Source organism: Carassius gibelio, chromosome A9, assembly GCF_023724105.1.
Source record: "Carassius gibelio isolate Cgi1373 ecotype wild population from Czech Republic chromosome A9, carGib1.2-hapl.c, whole genome shotgun sequence".
In the NCBI taxonomy this organism is placed as follows: domain Eukaryota; kingdom Metazoa; phylum Chordata; class Actinopteri; order Cypriniformes; family Cyprinidae; genus Carassius; species Carassius gibelio.
Window position 1 is genome coordinate 29,873,381 of NC_068379.1, and position 27,836 is coordinate 29,901,216.

The 27,836-nt window shown below is 38.9% G+C and overlaps 1 protein-coding gene across 1 annotated transcript; it reads left to right on the top strand.

Moving 5' to 3' along the window:
* LOC128020135 (coiled-coil domain-containing protein 141) lies at positions 1–27,395 on the top strand. Its single transcript, XM_052606766.1, has 25 exons — positions 1–455; positions 1,969–2,091; positions 9,283–9,474; positions 10,467–10,575; positions 10,961–11,214; positions 12,444–12,563; positions 12,902–13,096; positions 13,510–13,682; positions 13,836–13,977; positions 14,588–14,707; positions 14,864–15,055; positions 15,147–15,326; positions 15,440–15,619; positions 15,716–15,841; positions 15,938–16,126; positions 16,936–17,097; positions 17,330–17,479; positions 20,754–20,894; positions 21,080–21,277; positions 21,503–21,686; positions 21,970–22,082; positions 22,184–22,246; positions 23,110–23,580; positions 24,636–25,459; positions 26,630–27,395. The coding sequence occupies exons 1-25, from the start codon at positions 354–356 to the stop codon at positions 26,901–26,903; spliced, it is 4,977 nt and encodes a 1,658-aa protein (XP_052462726.1). The 5' UTR covers positions 1–353; the 3' UTR covers positions 26,904–27,395.
* Positions 27,396–27,836: the final 441 nt, after the last annotated feature.

The window sequence follows — 27,836 nt, forward strand, 5'->3', positions numbered from 1 at the left end:
TTTTTAACTCGCCTCTCTCTGCCCTGTCAACATAGACGGCTGTATTTGCACCATACTGTTCATTCATGCCAGTGGTCCACGGTGGAGCCTGCAAGAGCCCAGGAATGCTGGTAAATCTTTGAAATGTTAAAGAGTTGACCTGCAGTGCAAGTGGATCTTTGATGTGGACGTGGGCTGTGTCACATTAAAAACCACAGAGGACTTCCCTCTGTTTGGGTTTAGCCACCTGTCGGGACAGTTGGGGACTTTTGAAAAAGGGGAGATTTGGATTACAGCAAGAACCTGTGTGTACTGAGCTTAGTTCTGACCTTTCTGGTTCTTGGACGTGTGGACTCAACGGGACAAAGCCCACAATGTCCAGTGAAGGTGATGCTGGAGGTCAGGCTTCCACAACAACAATCAGCACCGTAGCCGTGCAGGCTGGAGACTCGCAGATTGTTGTAGCAGTGCTGAAGGTAAAGTGCATTTGAACTATTCTGCTTTACAGCGCAAAGATGTAGTCTGAACATATGAACTGAATGTTTGTCACTGGAAGTGCAGTATATACAGCTTTAATTATTTCAGTTGCATTACTGTGCAGTTAATCAGAACATTCTTTGGTGAATGAGGGTGACTTGTACTGTAGTGTTAGTTTGTCTTGTAATAAAATTCTCAAATATAAAAGTCATTTAGTCACCTCCATGTTGTTCTAAATCAGCGGGACTATATCCTCTGTGCAACACAAAAGAAATGTAGCAGAATGTCCAAGCTCCAGTGTTATTTTAGCATTATTTATATATTATTATATTTATTTAATTTTAGCTTTTATTTTTTTATTTTCAGTTGTCACTTGAATTTGAGTAATTTTATGTGCTTTTGTAATCTGTTTTAGTATTTAGAAAATTAAGTACTTCAATTGAAACATTTTCAATAAGTTGCCAAAGCAACATTAGATTTTTTTCATTTACAATTTTTCATCTAATATTCTATTTTCTATCAGCAATATTTATATTTATTCAGTTTCTGAAATGATTTTTAATATTACAAGACATTTTATTTCAAATACATTCCTTCAGCTTATTTCAGTTAGTTGCCAAGGAAGCTTTTCAAATTTCATTTATATTTTTGACTACCAAAAAAAAATCCAAAGCACTGCTACAAACATGGGAAGCAAACTGCTCTCACCAGTGATGTTATGGGCAGACGCTCAGGTTATTCAACAGACTCTTGGCTTTGTCTATGAATAAAACTTTATTGTTTTTGCCTGAATGTGAATATTCCACAATGCCTGACTCAATGACTTAATGGGAAGGCAAAACAGCTGTCAGAAAAACAAAGAGCTCTGTGATGGTCCAAACTCCTTATGGCCTGAATTATGCATAATGATTCTCTGTGACAGGTTATCCTCATGTCTAGGTTTAAGAGTTCTGTTTTGCCATAATTTATTTTTAGGTGTACTGTAGCTTTCATCTCTTTCTTTGTTCTTCATACACAAAGCAGTTAAGTTAATGCGTGTTAGAATTAAAAATCACCAGATGCCTGCAACAGACCCTGTAAGCAGCCTTAATGTATACAGAAATGATAATTAGCCATCAGTCCACATACCTACATAACAAACATGACAGGCTGGGGCAGCTGTGGCAGCTCAACATTTCATTCTCACATTCAATGGCTCTTCACATACAAATTGCAATGCAATTCAAACCAGTACAATTTGCATGCCAAAGTTTGCATTTGGGACTTGCAATTGATCGGATGAGAATTTACTGAGGGGGCTTTGCAATCTAATCGAAGTCCTCTTTGGCCAGGTGCCAGTGGGGGACATTGTTTTTCAGTCTTGTTTACAGTCATGAAATGCAGTTAAGGCTGGGTAAATGATACTAGAGTTGCATGTGCAGAAGCACAGACATACATTAAGTGTTTGGGTGTGTGGATTGCGTGTGTGTGTGTATGTTTGTTTGTTTGGGTGTGTGTGTGTGTTTTTTAAAGTGTGGCAAGATGGTGCATCTACAACTGACTGAAGCACAACCCAACCTGCTGGAGATTGGAAACAATCAGGATGAGACCAAAAAGCTTCTAGAGGAACATGAGCAGCTCCTTGCCAAACTTAAGGTAATCATTACTGTACCAGTGAAAAAAAAAAAAAAAAAAACATGTTTTGATCTTAAAGCTCAATAGCTTATACAGTACAGTAGTAGCTTATGTAAAGTACCAGACAAACGTTTGGAAACACCCAGCTAAATTTACATTTGGCATGATCTATAAATCTTTTTTTTTTTTTTTTTTTACTTTAAATCTTGTTATGAAGTTTTGTAGACACATATACATTTCTTGTGATTTATTTTTTCAGCATTTCTAGCAGTAACAGTTTTTTTGTTGTTTATAATTTTTTATAAATAAAAATAGAAATCAGTTTTATTTTTAATTGTAACTATATTACCATTTAAAAAACTTGGTCTTTCAAAAATAATATTCCCTACAGCCCAAAGCTTTTGAAAAGTAGTGTTTATGTTTTTATTTATTTATGATATATTACACCAGAGTGCAAAATAAAAGCATCCAGCATTTAATAGTTGTCTGTTTTACATACAGCTGTCTGACCAAAAGTAACTACAGACTCAGAAAGAGTAAAGCCTTTAAATCAGAACAATATTTCATCATGTACTCATGTGCATCTGCCCACCAGATGTGTCTCATCAGCATTGGAGCCATTTCTTGTTTACAATTTAAATAAAGTAAGAGTGTTATAAAAATAAGAAGTACTGTGTATACTCAACATGCTAAGGCACTGTGTTAAGTCTAGGGATGTCCCGATCAGGTTTTTTTGCCCTCGAGTCCGAGTCATTTGTTCCCTATCATAGGTCACTTCGATGCTGCGGTGACGTCACCACGTATGGGAACACCTCTGGTGTGACGAATGTCTGAAGCCCTATACCATCCCGCCAATCCTATTGGCCAAATGGCGCATAGCACCACCCTGCGCATGCGCGCGCATGATATACCTGGGTGCAGCGCGCCATTTCGCTCAGATTTCATTCCTTCAGGAATAGCGAATCATCTGTGCCCTATCGTCTCGCGTTCTCCAGCGATCTCTTCGAGCAGTGTTAACTCCTCTTCGCGGACGCGATGAGCTTCCGAAAATGTAAGGAGCCATGTACCAGGTACATCACGGCGGGGGACACTCATGACAGGTGCGTAGTATGTCTTGGTTTACATCACGCACAGGCGGCGCTTAGCGGCCTTTCTTCCTGTCCCCATTGTGATGGCCTGCGGCTCAGAGTACTGCGCTCCAGGGTGGAAGTTTTCTCTAATGTCGCCCTCGAGTCTAACCCCCGTCAGGTCACCTCTGCGACTGCCGAGGCACCGCACGAGGCGAGGGCCTGGGGTGACACGTGCGACATGGATTTTGTGGACAGCGCAGCGCTGGAATATTCTCCACATCGCTCGCTCTCCCCTACCCTGCTGCAGAATAAAACTTATACTGAGCCCGTCGTCTTCTCTAATGAGGATTTACTTCCCACACCGGAGGCATGCACCGCCATCTCCTTCGGTTGTGGACGCTATGACGACGATGTTTTATCCACCGCGGCCTCGGGGTCTGAGGACTTCGCGACTGACACTAGCCCTCTTCCTCCTAGCGGACAAGAGAGGCGTGTTTCCCCCTCCTACAGTGAGCTGTTGGATGTGGTTTCTCGTGCGGTGGGTAAATTGGGGCTAGACTGGGAGGTTGACAAGGCCGAGGCCCAACCTTCTTCCAAGCTGGACGACCGTTTTCTAACCAGTCGGACACCTACACAGCCCCGGAGGCCTTTGCCTTTTTTCCCGGACCTCCACCAGGAGGTTTCGAGGTCCTGGAAACAGCCATTTTCGGCGCGGATTACTAACGCCGCGGCCGCGGATTTCGCCACCGTTTCTGATATGGCGAACCATGGCTATACTATGATGCCCCCGGTGGAAGAGACTCTCGCCGAACACCTTGCGCCTAGTTCGGCCGCGGCTTGGAAGTCTCGCCCCCTTCTTCCTTCGAAGGCGTGTCGAGTCACGTCTAGTTTGGTGGGTAAATCCTACATGGCGGCTGGTCAGGCGGCTGCGTCGCTCCACTCTATGGCGGTCCTTCAGGCCTACCAGGCGGAGTTATTGAAGGAATTGGATGAAGGTGAGGGCATCACACCGGAGGCAGTTAAAGAACTGCGTAGAGCTACGGATTTGGCGCTACGCGCTACCAAACATACCGCTCGTGCAGTGGGCCGTACTATGGCCGGTTTGATTTCGGTTGAGCGCCACCTCTGGCTTAATCTCACCGATATTAAGGAGAAGGATAAATCTTTCCTTATGGATGCCCCTGTCTCCAGGGATGGATTGTTCGGTGAGGCTGTCACGTCAGTAGTGGAAAAGTTCAGGGCAGCGAAACAGCAATCAGCCGCTTTCCGCCAGCTGATTCCCCGCAGACCCAGGGAGGTCGAACGCCGGCAAGCGCCCGCGCGTTCTCGCTCAACCTCCTCTCACCGCCAGCGAGCAGCCTCTCGAGAGGAACCTACACCCATGGCGCCTCCTCGTAAGGACTGGGGCCCTAGGGTTTTTCCTCCGGCGCACCAGCGTCAACGTAAGCGATTGAACATGACCTCGACGGCTAAAGCCTCTCGTTCTCGGGTGCCGAATAGCAGCTCCTGATCTTTTTGCTGCTTGCCAGGGACTGTGCCCTCCGCTAGAGAGCGCTGTCGGACCGCTTTCGCGCATCCCACACTCTCATTGCAGTCCCCATGCTCAAACATTGATTGTCTCGCCGCTAACAGCGCCTCGAGCAACATTGGATCGAGCTGTAATGACAGACGCTCCCTCAGACACTCTGCGCAATCCTGCTTTCGGAGTTCGAGGGACGACTCAAGGACCCTACACAAACGGCCCGTTTATGACGGCTCGCACAGCCGCCGCTTTTTCGCTAGCGGCAGAGCCCGATGTTCCATCTGTTGGCCTAATTCCTGCCGTGGACACGTTTCAGGATTATACTCAACGGAACGCAACGACTCCGGCGCATACGCTTCCCCGGTGCACGAACACCACGGGTTTTTCGTGTCCGGTCGTTTTAACGCGTATGACGGCGTTGCTGGGAGCGGAAGTTTTGAAACCGTTAATATTGTTTCGGGCCGCGTGGGAACGCTTGCCCGGCATTCCTCAATGGGTGTTACGCACGGTTTGTCACGGATACACCATTCAGTTTCGGAAAGGCCCGCCTCCTTTCCGCGGAATTCTTCCCACTACGGTGAAGTCTACGGAAATGGCGGTGCTGCGACAAGAAATGTCAGCTCTGCTGAGCAAAGGGGCTATAGAAGAAGTACACCCCTCTCAGATGGAGACAGGTTTTTACAGCCGTTATTTCGTGGTACCGAAAAAAGACGGCGGGTTACGACCCATTCTGGATTTACGCCGTCTGAATCTTGCACTCAGACCGAGCAAATTCAAGATGTTGACGGTGAAATCTATTCTGTCTCAGATCCGACCAAGCGATTGGTTTATTACGATCGATCTGAAGAATGCGTATTTCCATATTCAGATCGTCAAGAGACACAGGAAGTTCCTCAGATTCGCTTTAGAGGGCAAAGCGTATCAGTACCGCGTTCTTCCCTTTGGCTTGGCTTTAGCGCCCCGTACGTTCTCAAAATGCATGGACGCAGCTCTGGCCCCGTTGCGGCTCCAGGGCGTTCGTGTGTTGAATTATTTGGACGATTGGCTGGTGCTAGCGCAATCGCGGACTCAAGCATACTCTCACCGAGATCTTGTGCTGAATCATTTAAACAGCCTGGGCTTACGAACAAATTTCAAGAAGAGTGTTTTAACTCCCTCTCAACGGATAACTTTTCTTGGAATAGATCTGGACTCTCGCGCGATGACAGCGAAACTTTCTCTCCCGCGCGCTCAGTCGATTGCGTCATGCGTGCGGCACTTCAAAGCGGGTCGCACGGTGACGGTGAGATTGTGCCTCAGACTCTTGGGTCTAATGGCAGCAGCATCCCCCGTGATTCGTCTGGGATTGCTTCAAATGCGCCCCTTTCAGTGGTGGACGAAAAGGCGGAATATTTCACCCCGTTGTCTCCCGCATCGCACGATTTCGGTGACACGGCGGTGTGTGATGTCGCTGAAAATTTGGATGTCAACCGAATTTCTCCTGTCAGGAGTTCGATTGGGAATTTATGCTTTCCGAGAGACTGTCACGACGGACGCGTCTTTGACTGGTTGGGGAGCTGTGTGTCGAGGGCGACCAGCCCACGGAGTGTGGACAGCGGCTCAGCGCGGCTGGCATATAAACAGACTGGAATTACTGGCAGTTTTTCTGGCTCTCCAGTATTTCGCGGATCTGCTGATCGGCCGTCATGTGCTGCTCAGATCAGACAACACAGCGGTTGTGTCTTATCTGAACCATCAAGGAGGATTGCGCTCTCGCCCCCTGTGCAGGCTGGCGAGGCGTGTTCTTCTGTGGTCTCGGGACAAGTTTCTCTCGATCCGGGCCATTCATGTCCCCGGACGATTGAATTTCGGAGCGGATCTGCTATCCAGACAGGCTCTGGAACAGGGAGAATGGCGATTACACCCCCAGACGGTGGATCTTTTATGGCGGATATTCGGCAAAGCGAAAGTGGATTTATTCGCATCGAGCATGACTACGCATTGCCCGCTATGGTTCTCCCTACGCTCCCCATCGCCCCTGGGCGTGGATGCGTTAGCTCACAGCTGGCCCAAGACCAGTCTGTATGCTTTTCCTCCGATTCGTTTGATCCCAGCGGTATTATGCAGATTACGCCGGGACAGAGTGGAACAGCTGCTGCTGGTGGCTCCGCGATGGCACACGCAGCCGTGGTTTGCGGATCTGATCAGTCTGCTAGCGGGCTCTCCGTGGGAGATTCCCATCAGACAGGATTTATTATCACAAGCACAGGGGCTGATTTGGCACCCGAGGCCAGATCTGTGGAAACTGTGGGCGTGGCCACTGAGCGGAGTGCGTTAGTATGTCCCGGTCTTTCTGCTGAAATTACTGAGACTATATTGAGTTCTAGAGCAGCTTCTACGAGACGCTTATATGCTTTCAAGTGGAGACTGTTTACAGCCTGGTGTGGTAATCATAATGTGGATCCAGTTTACTGCCCAGTGGCTTCAGTGCTGGAGTTCCTCCAGGAGCGTTTCTCGGATGGCGTTACACCAGCCACTTTAAAGGTTTACGTGGCAGCCATTTCAGCTTACCACGAATGCATAGGCGGTGCCTCTGTGGGGCGTCATCCATTAGTTTCTCGTTTCATACAGGGTGCGCGACGGCTGAGGCCTTTCCGCCCTGTGCGAGTTCCTTCATGGGATTTATCCATTGTGTTGTTAGGTTTATCAGGGCATCCGTTTGAGCCCTTGGAGACCGTATCGGATAAAATCCTGACTCTGAAGACACTTCTTCTCATGGCTTTATCCTCCCTCAAGAGAGTTGGGGATTTACAGGCTCTTTCTGTTTCACCCTCATGCATGGAATTTGCACCAGGCTCTGTGAAGGTGCTGCTGCGGCCCAGGCCTAACTATGTTCCTAAGGTCGCATCTAACCCTTTTCGCTTTCAGCAAGTGGTTCTGGAAGCTTTTTCATCTGCCGAGGCCGGGTCAGGAGATCTAAGTCTTTGCCCTGTGAGAGCTTTAAAGACTTATGTGGATCGCACAGCCCCTTGGCGTGGTTCTGACCAGCTGTTTGTCTGCTTTGGACATAAGAGTAAGGGCCATGCAGTTACAAAACAGCGCATGTCCCATTGGCTGGTGGAGGCAATTTCTTTGGCCTATGAGGCGCGCGGACTCGCTTCGCCCTTAGGGGTTAAGGCTCATTCCACTCGAGCTGTAGCTTCTTCTCAAGCTTTTCTCAGTGGCTCTTCTATGGATGATATCTGTGCTGCGGCAGGATGGTCCTCACCGAGCACTTTTATCAAGTCCTACAGTCTGGATGTGAGGATGGCCCCTGGCTCCCGGGTTCTCTCCGCTTGAGCAGTTGCTTCCTCGGATCTCAGTTATCAGGTACGTCAGGCGTTTTGGTATATCGTTCCCATACGTGGTGACGTCACCGCAGCATCGAAGTGACCTATGATAGGGAACATCTCGGTTACGTATGTAACCTTGGTTCCCTGAATAGGGAACGAGATGCTGCGGTTCTGGCCGTTCCGTACCTTGATAACTCTTCATCTTCAGTCATGAAATCTGAGCGAAATGGCGCGCTGCACCCAGGTATATCATGCGCGCGCATGCGCAGGGTGGTGCTATGCGCCATTTGGCCAATAGGATTGGCGGGATGGTATAGGGCTTCAGACATTCGTCACACCAGAGGTGTTCCCATACGTGGTGACGTCACCGCAGCATCTCGTTCCCTATTCAGGGAACCAAGGTTACATACGTAACCGAGATGTTTTTCAGTATATGCCGAGACCGAGTCCTGATTCGATACTTCTTTAATACATAAAAAAAAAAAAAGAATAAAGAAGAGCGAAAAAACAGATACAGGATGTTCAATAAATTACATTTTGAAATATATTCAAATATAAAACAGCTATTTTAAATAGGCTAGTGAAAATATTTCAAACATTTTACTGTTTTGCTGTACTCTGGATCAAATAAATGCAGGCTTGGTGAACAGAAGAGACTTCTTAAAAAAAAAAAAACATTAACAAGCTTACTGTTCAAAAGCTTCTGACTTGTAGTATAGGCAACTTTAAATTTTCTCTTATTTTCTAGCTTTTAATTGGCTTAAAAATCTATAAATGCTTCGACAATAACAAATAAAAATGATTTGTTTATATACTACAAACACTGTTTATCACATAATAAGGCAGAATAGTTTCTATACTGTAATAAATGTCAATTAGCACTGCATTGTTCATTTACTTTAATGATCACCTGCTGGAGATGACTTAAAAAACAATTTATTGTCGTGATCGTATATCAATGTCTTCCTGTTTGCTTTCCTGTGAAAACCACAGCGATATCTGGACGCCTTTGTCCATATTAGGAGTTTCCTGAGCGCGCTCTGGATTCTAGTATGAATGAAACACACACTGCATAAGAGTTTAGCGCTCCGTGATGTTCATCTCGCTGCATTCTGGGTCCGAATGAAATAACAGATTATGCGCAGATTATATATATATATATATTATATATATATATATGTCCTGATCGAGAGGTAACTTCCGATTCCGATCGAGTCTGAAACCACGCGATCGGGCCCGATTTCCGCTCACGTGATCGGATCTGGACATCCCTAGTTAAGTCTGTTAATTGAATTTCAATATTACACAGAAAAATGAAGGAGGTGTGTGGGCTTTGCTGGAGAAGGCTGATAAAACAGCAGCTCAGAAAGAAGGAGAGGAGCTGGTTTATAAGGCCATGGCGGTCTCTCTCAGCGAGGCTTGGAAATCACTGGTGACCCACCTGGAGAAGAGGAGATCACTCCTGATCTTGGCATGCCATTTCTTTGAGTGTGCTCTGGAGGTAATGTGGTTTCCTATACAACCTGCTGAAGTGCTTGAGCCATCAGAGACTCGCTGAAGGAAAATACAGTTGTTGTTGTTCATTGCCTTATCATGAGGAATGTAATTTATCTTTTGGTAAGGTAAAACATGCTGAATTCACATTAACAAGAAAGTGTCTTAATACTTTGTTTGAATTTTGAACTGTAAAATGCAAAACAAAGTCAACCGACTGTTCCCACAAAAAGCAAGCAGCCTTATATTGAGAAAGTAGCTTCCTGTTGGTCAACGTGAAAAATCTCTATGACAGCAGCAGAAAATGTGTGAATAATAAACTCAAGCATGAGTATTTTTCAGAACAATTTCAACAAACATGCTTCCCACTAAATTACTGTTATGATGATGTATGTAGAGTGGACTGCATTCATCTGTTGAAGGTTGCTGCTGTCATTTATGTGATGTAATGGAGTTGTCATTCACTAGAATCTGATTATGCAGAATACTGTACACACACATAGTGTTTCCGAGCAGATGTTGAAAGAAATATAACATACCAGATCTCCGATATCATTTTTTCTAAGAGAATCAAAAGGAATTTAACAATTAGCATTCTCAAGTCTTTTAGAGAGATGAAAAAAAAAATAGTTTGTGAGTCATTTGTTCATGAATCGCTTACACAGTTCGTTTGTTGCTGCATACAATTTTTGTTAAACTTTGATATCATGCTCTTATTTTGAAACTATTTACACTACCATTGAAAAGTTCTATGTATATTCCGCAATGATGCATTCAATTGATCAAAAGGGAGTGTTAAAATAATTTTCTAGAATAATTCCATCTTTTGTGCAATAAATTACATTTTAAATATGATTGAACCTTTTTTGATCAAATAAATGCAGCCTTTTTGAAATTTAGATGAATATGTTCATCTGGCCAATTTTGATTTGAAATCCATACTTGCCTCTCAATCTTACCAGTTTTTTTCAGCTGCTTTTGAAACTTTTTCATTTCCAGTTTGCCATTAGGATAGATGAAGCTGAAGACTTCCAGAGCGTTGGTCAGAAATCATCCACTGCAGACAACACGAATGAACTGCTTCAAAAACACAGCACTATTAGAAGAGGTAAGAGCTTTGTTCACTAGTTCTGTCTGTCATTCCATAGCATCCATTCTGAACACCCTTGTAACAAACTCACAACTGGCTTATGATTGCCTTAGAACCCCTTAGCAGCACCCAAGCACCTGCCAAAAAGCACAATCTCTACTGGGGGCTTTGACAGACAAGTAATGCTATAATGAGACTGTGTTACTGTTAAGGGGCCATGCAGATATAAACCTAATGAATCAAGAGGAATTGTTCTCAGATTGGCCTTTGGGAGCTTAATCAGGAATGATTGGATTTCTCACCTCAAAATATCTTTCAAATAGAGTTTTTTTTTTATTATCTGACATAAACACTGTAGAAAAAACCACACCAATGTATTATGAAGCTTGTGCTCTATCTACAGGGATGTTGGAGAAGTCAATGCTGGTGTTGAATAAGAGTCGTGAGTTGCTGGAATTTTTGAAGGACTTCCAGTCCCTGCAAGCCCTGCAGTATGGCAGAGCATCTCACGGGGCCTGGAGCAGCTTTGGTAAGGTGGAAGGTTTAATGGAGATTCTGCAGGACAGACGCCGACAGGTGGACCTTTGCATGAGACAAAAACTGCATGAGCTGGAAATGATCAACCAGATTCGACAATGGGAGATACAGGAACAGGAGGTAAGTCTCTCGCAGAGAAAAAGTCATTTATTATGGAAAATGGACTGTACTGTCTTAAGTAAAGTCCCATTCAATATAAATAAATAAATAAACTATAGATATGGCATCAGTTGCACCAGTTTTAGTACACTACCATTTAAATGTTTAGGGTCTGTAAGGCTTCTTTTCTTTTTTTGTTTTGAAAAATTAATTTTTATTCAGTAGGATGCATTAAATTGAGTTGTAAAGACATTTCTAATGTTGCAAACATTTTCTATTTCAGATAAATGCTGTTCTTTTAAAGTTTCTATTTATCAAAGAATCCTGAAAAAAAAAAAATCACAAAAATATTAAGCAGAACTGTTTTCAACATTGATAATAATAAAAAATGTTTCTTACCAAATCAGTGTGTTAGAATGATTTCTCAAGGATCATGTAACACTGGATCAATGGCTGCTGAAAATTTAGTTTTGCTGTTGATAATTCAAGAAAAAATTACATTTTCGTTGCCATTGTGTAGTGAATAGCTTAGTAAATAAATACAATATGACAAATCTAGCTATAATCAGTTGCTTTTTGTCGATAGTCTGAACTCTGATATGGTAAAGATTATTGAAGCATTCTCAAAGGCACTCTGCCAAAACCCACTGATAACCGGCTGCCTTTTTAAAAATGCTGAACTGAAATAACCGGCCAGCACACTTAACATGCTGAGAGAGGACAGGGCACATGCTTGTGTTTGATATGATCCCTGTGGAAAACCCACTTACTGTTTTCATTAAAGGACACTAATGCTTTGAATAACAATGTTAATTTTCAAAAATGATTAAATGTTGTTACTGCTGATATACTTTTTTAAATCACTGTGAATAATATCCATAAATTACTTGTTTTTATTATTCAGCTAAGATATATTTTCATTGAATCATTGTCAAATGTTTTATTTATTTATTTATTTTTGTCTCATTTAACCTGGAAATAAATGTATAATGTTAAAAGAAGATAAACTTTAGAAGAAAAGAAAGAAAAGAAAAGAAGCACTCAGTCAGATGTTTTTTTTTGTTTTGGAGCATAATCATCAGGTTTAATGCATGTAAGATTGAGAATTTCTGCCATTAAGTACATATCAAATAATAATAACAATTTTAGCTCATATTGTTATGCTAATAGTAGAATCATTTTCTCTTGAGGTCTGACACTTTTAGACCCTGTTTCATATTACAACTGTGAAAATATGTGCTTTTAAACAGGTAACACAGTGGTTTAAGGAAAAGGCTACTTTGTTTTTGGGAACCAGTCAGCTGGGTTCATCTCTGTCAGAAAATGAGGACTTGCTACGTGAATACAAAGAGTTTGAACAGAAAGCTAAGGTAAAAGATTGTTAGACTTTTTAACGAGCTGATAAAATACCTTAATATATTGTATAAAATATTCAACTCAATCAAATCAATTTTGTTTTCTTTTCTAAAAATATTATAGTTAAGAGAACATAAGGATAAATGTAACATCATTTCAGATCTTTGGTCTAAGTGGATATTGGCATTTGTCCTCAAGCATTATAGACTAATTTGCTAAAAATATTTCAGGTGTATCATCATGTTTTCCTTTCTGTAATCAAATATTTCCAACGAAACTAGCTGTGTTGTGTTTTTAATGTGTAATTAGTGATTTTTCTTTTTCTCTTTTTTTAAAATCTATTCTTCTTCAGGAGTGGAGTGTGCTGGTCGAGAGGTTGCTACAGCAGGCGTCAGATCTGCTTTCCTCGAATGAGCCCACACAATTTCAGCACATGTCCGAGAAGAGTGAAAAACTCAAAGCTACACACCAGCAATTCTGGAGCCTCATGATGAATCGTCTGGCTCATCTGAAGGAGAGCAATGCCTTTTACAGCAGTGCTAATAAAGTATGTAATGTAGTAGCACGTAACACATGCTTTCAAGTTGAGGCTTTGATAACTGAACTGACAGAGCCATAACTCTTGGTAAACATTTCAGTGGCTATATTATTTATTTATTATTTTTTTTTTTTGTGGTTGAAGATAGTACCCCCTAGTGGAGATGTACTGTATAATGTGAGTGATTTATGGTATAGATCTATCTAGTTATGGCCTCATGACATCATTTTGTATCCAACCCAAACGATTAATTTGCCATTTGGGTTCCCTCAGCAATTTGATATGTGTCAAAGTAACACTGTATGTTTTTATGTTGGTCATAATGCATTCAAATAGCGACTCAAACATTAGTCGTCCACATTTGTGCATTAAAAACACAGGATATAATTCCATCTTTATTTTTTATTTATTTTGGCCGTCAGGCATTTGAGGTGCTGGGCACCATAGAGATTGCTATAAAGGAACTAAAGAATCAACCTCTGCCATTACCTGAACTGGCTAGGAAACATGAAGAGTTTTCACGGAGAATAAAAGACACATCCGCCGAGCCTCTTCAGAGAGGTCAGCTGTTGATTCAAAAGCTCAACCCACAAAGGTGAGAAGACAATGAGCAGATGCTGTAGTGTGGGGAAAAAAGATCCTATATCACAACAGATATCCAGACTCCAGGTTTCGGTGGATTGATAAAAGGATTGGGATGGTCTGTGCAGTGTCAGGCGTCCATAGAGCATGTGTGTTTGTTTGTTAGTGCCCAAGGTGGAGGGCTGCAAAGGATGCTGGGATACATCAAAGAGAGAATGGAGGTTCTGAGCCATGAGTGTCATGCCCACAGAGAGTTAACAGACAAAAGGCAGCAGCTGGTGTCTTCATTTGAAGAACTAGTGGATAAGGTAACATCTGTTGCAATCTATGTGTGTAGTTGATATCTAAATCTAATAATAATTATAATAATAAATGAGGGTGATAATAATTGAGGGTTAATGTCATGAAAAGTCATTTTCTTTGGCAAATTAATAATAATTATATATTAAAAAAGTAAATTATGTCAAGTATTTACTTTGTGATTGTATTTGCTATTCTTATATATTTTGATTAAAAACAAATTAAATGCAATAATTTATTCTGATTATTTGCTTATTATTACTTTTTAATTATGCTAATTAAATATCACATTACATTTTAATATATATTTATTGTATTTCATAATGTCAGTTTCATAACAATAACTAAATTACATAATTTATGCAAAGTGTGCAAACATGGCTTTATTTGCTCATGCCTTTATGTTGATAAAAAATGCAAAAATGTATTGAAAATAAATACATTTCTTTATTTTTGTTGTTAAAAAACTTGATTTATAATGTGCATATTTTCCTAAAATGAACCTAAAATTTAAATGCATCATCCGATTATTTCTTATATGCTGATAAATTTGCCGTAATGTTGAAGCTAGTTGAGAAGTGCATATGTTTCCTCATTCAAACGCCTGAATCTCCACAGGTCTCTGCTTGGATTAAAAGCAGCAACAGTGTCCTCTCTTCTAGTACAGAGCTTGGTTCATCTCTGACTAAGGCTGAGGACACCCTTAACAAGCATGTTGAGCTACTCTCACAGTCTCAGGTGACTTAATGCTTACCTAGACAGAGAATACGATATGATACCGGAAGTTCAAAGCGAGTTGTTATATTACCATTTCATACAATCCCTAAAGTAAAGTAAAAGTGTTATGAAGATCTTCTCATAGTGATCTTTCTCTGAATGGTGTTGTTTCTGCAGGATGCTCTGAGAGAATCAGAGGCTATAGCTGGTTTTATCAAGGAACTAAAGGGGCTGGAATCCTCCGGTACACTCGAGTTGTCTAACAAAGCTTCACTTCTGGCAGAGGAGATGAAAACACTGGTTAGAAACATTTCATCACATGTGGAAAGCCTCAGACCCTATGTAGACTTTCTGCGCTGTGCAGATGAGGTATGGTAATGTTTATAACACATATTCATAGTATTGAGGTATCCAGACTAAAATCAGTATTCCAATGATGGCATTTTGTGTGGTGGCACAGGTCGAGGAGCAAATAAGGACACTTCAGGAGTGCTACAAGAACAGACCAGAGGAAGAGGAGGAACATGATGGAGCAGGTGCATCCATGAAGGATATGTTCGATGCTAAGTGGCAGTTATTGCTGCAGAAGTTCTTCACCATGCAGGATCTGGGCAACAATTTTATTAACTCCTCTAACATGGTAAGAAACTTTGTTAAGCATTGTGACGCAAACTTACGACTAGTTGTCTTTAGAAATCTATGGCAGTGTCTTAGGGTTTAAAACTTTTAAAACCTTTTTCATTACTATTGCAGATCAGCGGCAACCTGAATGTAAAGGTTAAAGCAGCAGGGCATGTTGTAGAAAAATATATGGAGACACTGACCAAGAAGAAATCTGAACTAGCAGACTTGTGGACATCCTGGCAATTGCATCATAGTCAGATAAAATCTGTAAAGAAGCAGTGGAAAAAAATGAAGGAACAACTAAAAAAGGTAACTTTCAATTTCTTTTAGACATCATATTATTTTAAATAATTATTAAAACATTTAAAAAGACTGCCCTCGACTTATTTTGTTCATTGCTTGCAGGTTCTTCATGATTTAAGGGCAATGGAGGAGATTTTTGCTCCGGCTTCAAAAGTTGATTTGGGGGGTGACTCTCAAGCTGTGTCTAAACTACAAGAGAACTTCAGCACTGTAAAGCCAGAATTCCTGGTAAGAATAATCGTTTTGATTTCTCATCATTGCTTATGATTTGTTAGGCAAAAAAAAAGGTCTATACAACTAACCTCAATTTTAAAAACTCCACAGCAGCTGAATGCAAAAGTGGAATTCCTGGTTAAGACATCCGAGCTGCTCAGCTTGAAGGGAATACCGGTAAAAGAGAAGAACGAGAGAGTTTCTGAGCTCCTGCAGCTACATCAGCATCTCCGAGATAAAATCAGGGAGTATGAAACCATTCTCAGTATGGCCGGTAAATTTCATCAGCTCTATCGAGAGGTAAAGTCCCATTTCTGTCAGAACACTTTAAAGAATCATTTGACAAGGGATTGTAATGGATTTCAAAACCAGAATTAATATGCACTGTTAAAATTCAGCCGCCTACTCATTCTAATGAATTATGTGAAATAATAGGATTATGAGAATTAAATTGTGATGGCTAAAATTTTTTATTTCTCTAGATAACAGCTGTGCAGACAGTGTTCATTCATTTAGTCAGCATCACAAGTTGTATCCTGACATCTATAAATTATTATAGTATAGTATTATTTCATCATCATCATCATGTAATAATAGTTTACAATTGTTTTAAAAAGTACTGAATGAGTGAACACTTGCTGGATAATTGTTAACTGTTTTTCCATATCTCAACCACCTTGAGCTACAAATATTATTTTAACTTTTATGTAAATAATAAATGTATTTTTTGATTTTGTAGACAAATAGAAATGATCAATAGTTTCTAAAAAAAAGATTATATTATATTTATTATATTATATTATATACTGAAATTTGTTGCCTAAGCAATCTGATTCTTTTTTTTTTTTTTACAAATAGAAATGATCAATAGTTTCTAAAAAAAAATATATATTATATTATATTATATTATATTATATTATATATACTGAAATTTGTTGCCTAAGCAATCTGATTCTTTTTTTTTTACAAATAGAAATGATCAATAGTTTCTAAAAAAAAAATATTATATTATATTATATTATATTATATTATATTATATTATATTATATTATATTATATTATATACTGAAATTTGTTGCCTAAGCAATCTGATTTTTTTTTTTTTAAAGCTGGATACTGTATTACATGCAGAACCAGTGACTGTGTTCAGTGACCCCAGCCAGGCCAGGACTCAGCTGACCCAACATCAAGAGAGGCAGAGTCACATCCGGCATCTGTACAAGCTGGCTCTCTCTCTGGGTGCAGATCTCACCAGCACTGTGCAGCAGTCGGTGTGTGTCAGTTACTGAACAATATTGCATGCCCTCATTTTCTTCAAAAGATTTCAGGCATTCTTTGGATATCCCTACCTACAAACATAATGTGAAAAGACCTTTAGAACCATCATGTTGATAATTTTCTATCAGAAATACATACTGATACTTGCTGCTTTGATAGAAACAGTATGAACAAGTGCCATAAATGACAATTTTTCTCCATTTAACCCTTTATTTATTCTCCAAGCATCTGCTGGTGTTGTCAGTGCAGCAGTTACAGGAGAAACTGGAAAAATTGGAGAGAGAGAGCACTGAATGGATTACTGAGGCCAACAAGTGTGAAGAGAGTTTGACGAGCAACATCCACTTCTGCCTCTGTAAGGAAGAGATCGGTGAGGTAGGTATCGTCAGTCTTTATCAGTCAGGGTTTGGATCAATCACTAATTTCTCAGATTTCTACTAATTTCATCTAAAGCTCAATCCAGGAAAAATGTTCTTTTATGGAAAAACAATGTTGGTGTGTCTCAATTTCATCTTGTGATTTTAATAGAGGTCTTTTGGGTCCACTAAAAGATTTATTTGTGTGCCCCAAACAATCATAAGTTAAAATCATAAGACCATCTCTCTGACTCTTAGAACTCAAAGGGTCATTATTTGAATCACATAAGTTCATAAGATGTTTCATTATAGTAATGTAATTTATATTGGGATCAGAGGTTGAGGCTGGGCAAGCCAATGTAATGTCAGAGTAAAGTAATGCGACAACTTTCACATCAGTGTTCAAATCACATTTCCTACTGACAAAATCATTCTAATGGCAATATTTCCTTCCCCTGAATGTAAGCTTTTGCATTTTCCAAGCATTCCGGATTGAGGCATTAAAAGTAATTAAGTAACTAGCTGTTTTATGGATTGTAGCTGTAATATTAGTTTCACTAGTTACTGCAAAAGGTAATATTATTACTATAGCTACTGCCCAACACTGGTCATGTTTGTAAATGTTTTCTGAATGATGATCATAATCTGAATAATGCTGGAAAGTTTCAAAAGAATAGAACAAGCCATTTCAGCAGCTTAAGTTTCATGCTCTTGTTTTCACTGGGGAATAAATAGTTTTGGACGCAAGTATGTTTTCATAGTACATTTTAAAAATTGTATTTGTATTTTAAAAGATCACTGAAGATTTGATCCCTTATGCACTTATTGATTTTTAATTTTCTTTAAATATGCGTTAACTCTTTTTCCCAGCCCACAGATCCAGGGCTTAGAAACACACTTGTGTTGAGCTTTTGTGGCTGACTCTCATCGTCTCTCTCCCTGAATTATTTATAGCTCGTCTGCACTTGTTAAATTTAGTCTGTGAACTGCAGGGTTTGTCTCTCCCCGTGTTGACTGAGGGATCCTGCCATTTGTCTCTCATCACTTCAGATAGCAGGAAGGATTCCACCCTTATCACAGACTTACTGCCCCCCAGCCACAAAATCCACCAGTCAATCCCCAGGATTACACCACAAACCTCACAGGGCACAGAACATCAGATAGATTTACTTTCATGATGTCCTTTATGATTTTTGATTACTGCACAAATAGTTTTCTGCATGGGGGAAGCACAGCCATATTTGTTTTTGTTTTTTATGATTTTTTGTTTTGATGATTGATTGTTGTCAGTTTTACTGACACACGGATAATGTCAATAATAGTTTAATTTCATAATTTGGTCAGAGATACCATAATTCATTAAATATATTTTAGAATTTCTTAAAAAACCCTATTGTGGTAATATTGTAATCTATGTCTCCCTCTAGAGGACAATCTTACTTTTTGCCTTCTCTAAATCAATAGGCATAGGCATTTAGACCAGTGATTCTCAAAAAACAAAAAAAACATTATATTTATATATATATATATATATATATTAATGCACACTGGCAAAGTCATGAGGCCTTCAAACATTGTTGTATACAATTAGGGTCATTGGAGACAAAAAGGTTTAAAACCAGTTTTAGACCATTTTAATAATCGCTTGGAACTATAAAATGTTGGAAGGGTTTGTGAATCGTGCTAAGGTTTGTCACATTCAGATAGATGGATCGAGAGCATAATAATAATGATGGGAACTGAAGTAATCAAATATTCTTTTATCTTTCCATGAGGAGATTTCACACAAAGACATGAATTATATTCAACCCGTGCAGCTCTTGGATCTCTTTCTGCAAATCAATATTCTAGAAGCTCAATGTCTTACTCTTACTTCTCAACAGGAGCAGAATTCAAAGCTTCTTAAACATATCCGAGTTCCATATGTCACGTGATGTCATGCTGTTAGAATGTATGACTGCTGCAAGGCTTTAAATAGAGCAAGGAAATATCTAAAAGTAGTACATGCAGTCAGCGCTTTACACTACTCTTCAACAGTAAAAGACAGTAGAAGCTGAAAGAATACTTCACATTTGTGATATGATTATTTGTGATAATTTATAGTTTGTTTGAATAAGCCATGTCTGAACCATTTCTAGTTCAGTGTCAGTGTGAGTCACCATATGTTGTCCGTCAAACCGGTCAAACCACCTCCCAGTCATAAATATGCATGAATAAACAAGCTGACACTTTAGCTCGGACAGTTGCTGCTGTTCATCTTCGAGGAGAAGTGAGACTGTTTCGCTCTCACAGTCCAGCTTTCATAGACTACAAATGGATATTATTTTATCGTAATCGCATTGATCCATTTATATTTTTAGATGAGTTGATTTAGAAGTAAAATGTCAGTGATGATTTCACCAGATTTGCCAGTTTAGTCCGTATAGGACACAGATCACAAGGCCCTGAGAAACCGATGCCACCATAAATGTTAACTGAGCACATGTGACAGTCATACAGTATGAATGTATCTGAACTTCCTCCGCGTGCATCCCTCTGATCAGGCTGCAACAGAAACGTGCTCTACAGCCCTCTGTTGGGACAGTCCAGTAAGACAGTCGTGAGCCCTCTTTAACTGGCTCTAGACGCTGGGCTGCAGCTGTCCTTCAGCGACACTTGAGCCTGTCATTTGGAGACACGACACCATTGCAAAAGCTCATCGGGCTGGACAGAAATGGATCTGCATTATAAATCATCCACTGGTCTGACAATAAATCCCTCTAAAATAATCACCCTGTACTCAGCCGAACCTCACTCTTCCCTCTGCTATATACCCTACCCATATCCATCCACACCTAATCTTATAATTAATTATGCTATTATATTTGCTTACACGTTTATTAATCAGCATTTTGAAGAGGATGACACTGTGCTGTTAGAGAGGTGTTTTAAAGGGATAGTTCACCCTAAAATATAATTTATGTTATCATCTTCATGTTCCAATACATCCATTTGCTATATTATGAGACATGTTTGGGGCAAATCAATTGTGTGTATGTGTGTATACTTTATACAGAACAAAAGTACTGAAAATATTCCCTGCTGAATGATAAATCTTCACAGTAGCCTTCTGAATATTCAGCAGTAACAAACAAAAAATAGTATAGTATTTGAGATACTTTCACCTTTTATTTATTTTTATTTTATTTTTTTTTGGTCACAATCACTTCTTTTTCTTCTTTAATTGGTGAATAAGGTGTCTTTGGATGATTTTCTATTGCTTTATTAAAAATGTTCCTTTTTTATTTTTTAAGCTGAGAGAGTCCTTTAAAGATCTCAAAAAGAAATTCAACAATTTGAAATTCAACTACATGAAGAAAAACGAGAAGTCGAGAAACTTAAAGGCGGTGAAAAATCAGATCCAGCAAATTGAGATTTACATTGAAAAGCTACAGGTAAAGAAGCTTTCTTTTAATCTTCTTGCTAGTGTGTGTGTGCGCGCGCGTATATATTTTGAATATCTCCACTCAGCAGTGGCCGGATTATACAGACTCATACCTGAAGGCGATTTCTTTATCTTTTAATATTTTGACAGTTGTCTATTTATAAAAAGTCATATCCAAATCCCTCTCTGTTGTAGGTTTTGAAGAAGAAGCTGCAAGCCTTCACTCTGAAAGTATCCAGCAGCAGTGAGAGGCATTTAAATGGCAACAGCCTCAGAGCGATTGAGGATGCCTTAAATGAGCTGCAGAGACAGGTGGGCGATTTTGACAGGGCGGTGGAGGAGCACAAACAGAACCTGGACATGAATGTCAAGCTCCAGCAAGCCTTAGAGGAGGTGGGGTACGCCAGGAACATAGGAGCTACTATATCACAATTCAGCAGCAGTTTTCCTTGTATTTCTGTTGACTTTCAAATCATTCCATTGATAATTCTGCTAAATTAAGTAGAAAACAAATTGAATATGCTTTGCTTATGTATGACTCTAAAGCAGTATCACAGTAAACGGCTATAAATAGTCTCTGAAAATAGTCTCTCCTCTCAACTTTCATTTTGAACACAGTATCAGTTCTGGTGCGACGAAGCAAGCTCCACAATTGTACGTGTGGGTAAATATTCCTCTCAGTGTAAGACTAAGGAAGCAGTCAGCTCTCTCTACAAACAGTTTGAAAAATTTGTGTGGCCCACAATCCCACAGCAAGAGGAGAGAATTAGCCAGATCACCGAGCTGGCAGTACGGCTACATGGTGAGAAATTAAGAATCAATTCTGAAGTATAAAGGTATTAGCAGCAATTAGCAATCATTATTTGTTTTAAACATTTAAAATCCCTTATGTTTCTCTGACCTATTCAAAGCCCAGAATTATTAGTTTAACATTGTGTGCTTTCACAAAGTGGACCTGCCCTTTTAAAATGTGGAACTTCCAAAATGGTTACATAAATAATATTAAGGGATAATAATGTTTATGTTATTAAGCTGTAGTAGTGTTGCTGGCCTCAAAGCATGACTGTTGTTTCTAATGCATGCAGGTGTGGAAGAAGGAAAGAAATATATGGAGAAAACAATCCACAAACACCATGAAATTGTGGAATCAATAAAAGAACTGTCAAATGGACTGCTGGACCTTGAGGCCAAACTTCAGGTGATGAAAACTTCAAACAGAATTATTTTACTTGACAGTTATAAATATATAAATATATAAAATATAGTTCTACTAACATTTTATACGAATTATTTCTGTAGTTGGAGACCTTGAAACAGCCTTTAACACCTGAAGACAACAACAAACTAGATACCATTGATACGGTAAACACCAATAACACATGATTTGCAGTTGCAAAGATGCCAGAAGGACATAGTCATTTATATTGCTCATCCAAAATTATTATTGCGATAAATTACATTTAAATTTCAATATATTAAATATAAAAAAATAATTATTAATAAATGATTTAATACAATCTATCCCCATAATTATGTGAATATTTGATGAGCACAAAACCAGTCTTAAGTCGCTGGGGGTATATTTTTAGCAATAGGCAAAAAAAAAAAAAAATGTGGGCCAAAATGATCAAATTTTCTTTTATGCCAAAAGTCATTAGGATACCAAGTTAAGAACATGTTCCATTAAGATATTTCCTACCCTATGTATATCAAAAACTTTTTTTTTTTGATTAGTAATATGCATTGCTATGAACTTAATTTGGACAACTTTTAAGGTGATTTTCTCAGTATTTAGATTTATTTTTTTCCCCCCTCATATTACAGATTTTCAAATAGTTGTATCTCGGCCAAATATTGTCCTACCATAACAGACCATCAAAAGAAGTCTTTTTGTTTTCAGCTTTTTTAAATCTCGAAATTTAGATTTCGAGAAATTGGCCCTTATGACTGGTTTTGTGGTCCAGGGTCACGTATATGATCTGAAAGAATCATTAGATCAGATTTTTCAAATAAAATTCTGAGACAAATTACAAGACGAGCGTAAAACCAGTGTATTGACTTGACGGAAACAAAGTAAACAAAAAAAATGAGAGCATTTAAATCATTTCATTTTTCACTGTTGTTTAATTTGATATAATCAGCAAGTACACTGCAAATATATCATAAATATTCCAAAAAACACCCGACCCTGAGTCAGTTTTTTTTTTTTTTTTTTACCATTTCAGCCTGAATCAAAGGAAAGTGGGCATACCCCTGAGATGACAGGCCCAGACAGTACTAAAGAGATAACTGTCAGCAAGAATCCAGAAAACAAGAAACCTCAGCTTCGCAAGACACAAAGCCAAGATCTCTTAGACAAATATTATCCAGAGCTTCAAAAAGTGCTGTCAGAGACCAGGTCGTACACAGAGGAGGCCTTTTCCAAGACCAGCAAAGTGGAGACCATCACGAGCAAATCTGCTATAGAGAGGAGAGAAGAGATGCACACTTCTTTCTCTCACTCCCATAACATTAATGTAAGCCATTCCCCTGCAGAGCAGGATAAGAGTCACATTCTGCAGCAAACCAAGAGAGACTCACAAGAAACCCCTCCTCCTCCTCCTCCTCCTCCATCTCCACGGGATCCAGGCGTATCACGCCCCAGCATCATAACAGAGGCCTGTAATACAAATCATCCTTTTCACTCATATTCCAAGGTGAGCCTTCTTTTGACACAGAGTCATTTTCCATTTATTTATTTATTTATTTATCAAATTTCAAGTAGGTAAGATCTTTTTTTGATTTAGAGACAGAATAGACCTATTTTGTAAGAGCTAATAAATTACATTATGAGGTAAGTATATATGTTGGGATAATACATTCAACAATATGACTTTTATGACAAAATAAAGACTCATTTAATAAAGTCTCTTTTGTGTGTTTTGGCTCCTCTGAAAATTCTGTTTGTGTTTGTTTTGACAATTAAAATTATAGTGCACTGTTATTTTGTGATAAATAAGTGGTGTGACAAGAAAATATCAACAGAAACTAATAAATGCTGTATTAGTTAAAATAAGTGATTTGTAATATGATAGAATCTATTACACTGCATTTATTTGATCGAAAATAAAGTTGAAATGTAATATTATGAACTGTTATGACATTTTAAAATTACTGTTTACTATTTTAATATATTTCAAAATGTAAATTATTCATGTGATGGAATATGCTTACCTGGTGCTCAAGTAACAGTTCTAGTTATTATCAGTGTTAAAACAGTATTGTTGCTTAGATATTTTGAGGATTCTTTGATGAATAGAAAGTTCATAGAACAGGATTTATTTGAAATGGAGATCTTTTGTAACTTTATATAAATTAATTTACGGTCACTTTGATCAATCCAACATGTCCTTGCTAAGTAAAAAATATATATATAATATAATTTTTTATTTTTTTTTAAGTTTAAACTTGTACATGTACAACATACATTTTACATCAATATCTTGATTCTACCATCGCTTTAGAAATATTTTTAATAATTTATATTGCATCTGTGGATATGTAAAATGCATACTCTTTTAAACTATGTATAAATTATACACTATAATCACATGAAATATTTTTAATAAAATAACTATATATTGTATATCAGTCAGTGTAATGTATTTAAGCTCGAAGAACACTTAATTGTTTATTTTCTAATGGTACTTTTAAATGCTGACTAACAAAATGGTATCACAGGGATAATACAGATTTTCTGTTCTTTTTATAGACTTCAGCTCATCATTCTTTAGAGGAGGAATATTTGCCACATGGGACACAAGAGCCGGAAGCTCCTGTACCCGAATATGACTTCCATGCTGACCATCTCACTGAGGAATCGCTCTCCAATGATGAGTACGAATGCACCTCCCCAGATGACATCTCCCTACCTCCTTTATCTGAGACCCCAGAATCCAACATTATTCAGTCAGAAAATGACCTCGATGACGGCTATTGCGTGAGCTCTCACAGCCTTCACATTAACCAGTACAGCCACCAGTCTCACTCGCAGCACGGCGACACACTACACCGGAGACAGCGGGAGTGGATGTCGAGTCAGGCCGAGAGCTACCCATCTCCCACCACTGGCTTGGGGGCCAGGTTCAGAGCAGAGTCGTCCTCTTTTGTTCAAAGCCCCCTCACAGTACCTGCCCCTATCCTTGTATCAAACACCATATCCAGCATCTTAAAAAGCAAATCTGGCAACCTGCCACCAAGCAGCATCACTGAAACGCTTTACTCAGTGCATGACAGTCGCACAGAGATGCAAAAGTGTGTGCATGATTCTAGTACGAGTCAGTACCACAGTGGTCAGCCCAATAACATGCATGCTATCCCAACTCCTTTAACCACTGAGCAGGACTCGGATCTCTGCAAGCCCACAGCCATCCGAGAAGAGATCAGGCGGGCATCTTCCAAAAAGGTTGTGGGAAAACTGGCAGGTGGCACAGTCCCTAATTTCTCCAAACCCTTGTCTAATGCCATAGTAATGGAGGGCTCTCCGGTGACCCTGGAGGTGGAAGTCACTGGATTCCCTGAGCCTACATTAACCTGGTGGGTAGCTTCTAACAAACTTGACCCATAAATTAAAACATTCTTTGCTAACTGGAAGAGAAACTAGCCATTATTTCTTTTATAATAGTCTATATTAAGATATTATTCTTAAAATCTGTTAATATATTATTATTATTAGTGTTCCTGTAACTCAGTTTGTAGAGCATTGCCATATCAAGCGCAAGGTTGGGGGTTCGATTCCCCGGGAACACATGATAGGTAAAAACTGATAGCCTGAATGCACTGTAAGTCCCTTTGCATAAAAGCGTCTGCTAAATGCATACATTTTATTTTAATTTAATTTTAATTTATTATTACACATTTAAATAATGTAATGCAATATGATATTTACTGCTGTTCAAATGGGTCAGTAAGTAGTTAGAAAGCCCCAAATCTTTCTTTCTTGAGAAACAAATCAGTAAATCAATAAAATGTTTACTCAATGATCTTGTGATACTGGAGTAATGAGCAATTACTGTAGCTTTGCCTTCATAGGAATAAATTATATTTTCAAATATATTCAAATAGAAAATGGTTACTTTAAATTGCAATAAAAATTTCACAATATTAACTGTACTTTTTAAAAAAAAAAAAAATTTTTAATCAAATAAATGCCACCTTGGTGAGCATAAGAGACTTATTTCTAACAAAATAAAATTGTACCAACCCCAAGCTTTTGAATGGTAGTGTAATATATACAGATTATCAATAATCTAAATGCTATCGCATCTAAATGGGTGGCAAATTCTCATTATACAAAATAATGATTGATATTCCAGTTGTTAAAAAATGAGCAAATTCTTATCAAAGCATAGTATTTGTAGTTCAGATAGATTAACAAATAAATATATATATATATTTTTGTGTGCCTGCATGAAGCAGGTTTGTTATGAACATTTTACATTAATTCTGATCTCATTTATCTGATCTATTTTTTTTTTTTTTTTGTAATGTCATGCATATATTTCTTGTATCTTAATACACATTTCCTTTTGCTAACCTTTCCTTTTTATACCTTCTGTAGGACCATCCACTTTAACGTTACCTATAATTTCTCTCATTCACTGAGTGTGTATTAATGTGTGCTAACCCCTTTTTTAAATTTATTTTAATTTAAATTTTTTTTGCTGTGGTGTGATTTTAACACGGAATAATTCAATCTTTGTTCAGGTTCAAGAATGGACACAAACTGGCCAATGATGAGCACATAGAACTGTCCCATAAAGAAGGCAAACATGTATTGTTCATTCACAGCTCTGCAATGAGAGACTCTGGGCAGTATGTGGTCACTGCTTCTAACTCAGCTGGCACTGTCACATCCAGCTCCATGCTGCAGGTCAAAGGTAACAACTGCCCTGACTTGGACATTCTCAAACTGGACTGGCACACCTGCTTCGGCACCCTCTGTTTCTTCTTGTGGCTTCTCTGTCTGCTGTTGTTATAATGGACACTGCCATTAACATAAGCAAAAACACATGGATGTGGACTCTTCATGTAGCATAACCAGTGGTGTGCACAGAATTAACTGTCTTTGGTGACTGCACAAATGTAAGAGCACATGGGTTGTTGATATGAAACATCATCTAAAACTATTCTAAACTAGTAGTTTAGTAATTATTTTAGAATTATAATGCACGCAGCTCTTGGGATATTGTTTGAAAGACTACATTCAAATATCTGTAGTTATAAAAATGAATCTGTCACACTGTAGAATCTTTCAGTGAACTAGTGAAGGCAAAACGTGTTTTGAAATGGTGGTTAGACACAGGACCTAAATATATATATTTTATATACAGTATACACACATACATTTTTCAAATTTTTTTTTTTTTTTTCTTGACATGCGCCACCTTCCCACAGATTTGTTCACAGATTTGGCTTTGAACACTAAAATCACTATAACAATGTTTTGTAATAATAAAATGAACTGAATTATTGTGTTTTTTCCCCTGTTATATTATGGAAGTAGCATTGGATCTCTACGCAGTTCCTTTTGTGACGGTAATGAAGCCTTGGTCTACATTTTATTTATTTTTAAAGAATGTGTTCTTTTTAAACAAACCCATTTCTGAATGGTTCCAAACTGAAAATTCAGGCATCATTTACTTTCCCTCATGTCTAAAAAAAAAAAAAAAAAAAAAAAAAAAAAACTTTGGGGAGGAACTATACATTTAGTGTTAACATTTTGTTCTGTTTTGTTAAATTTACTGAACTTTTCATGATTAGAAAGATAAAAGATAATGAAATCACAAAGTTATATATGTTATCACACACATCATGGGTAACTCAGGGCTCTCAGGTTACAGCTTTGCATCGCTGCTATGTCACCCTACTGAGAAGTTGTCTGAGGCGTCATTCCGCACCCCAGCTGATTCAG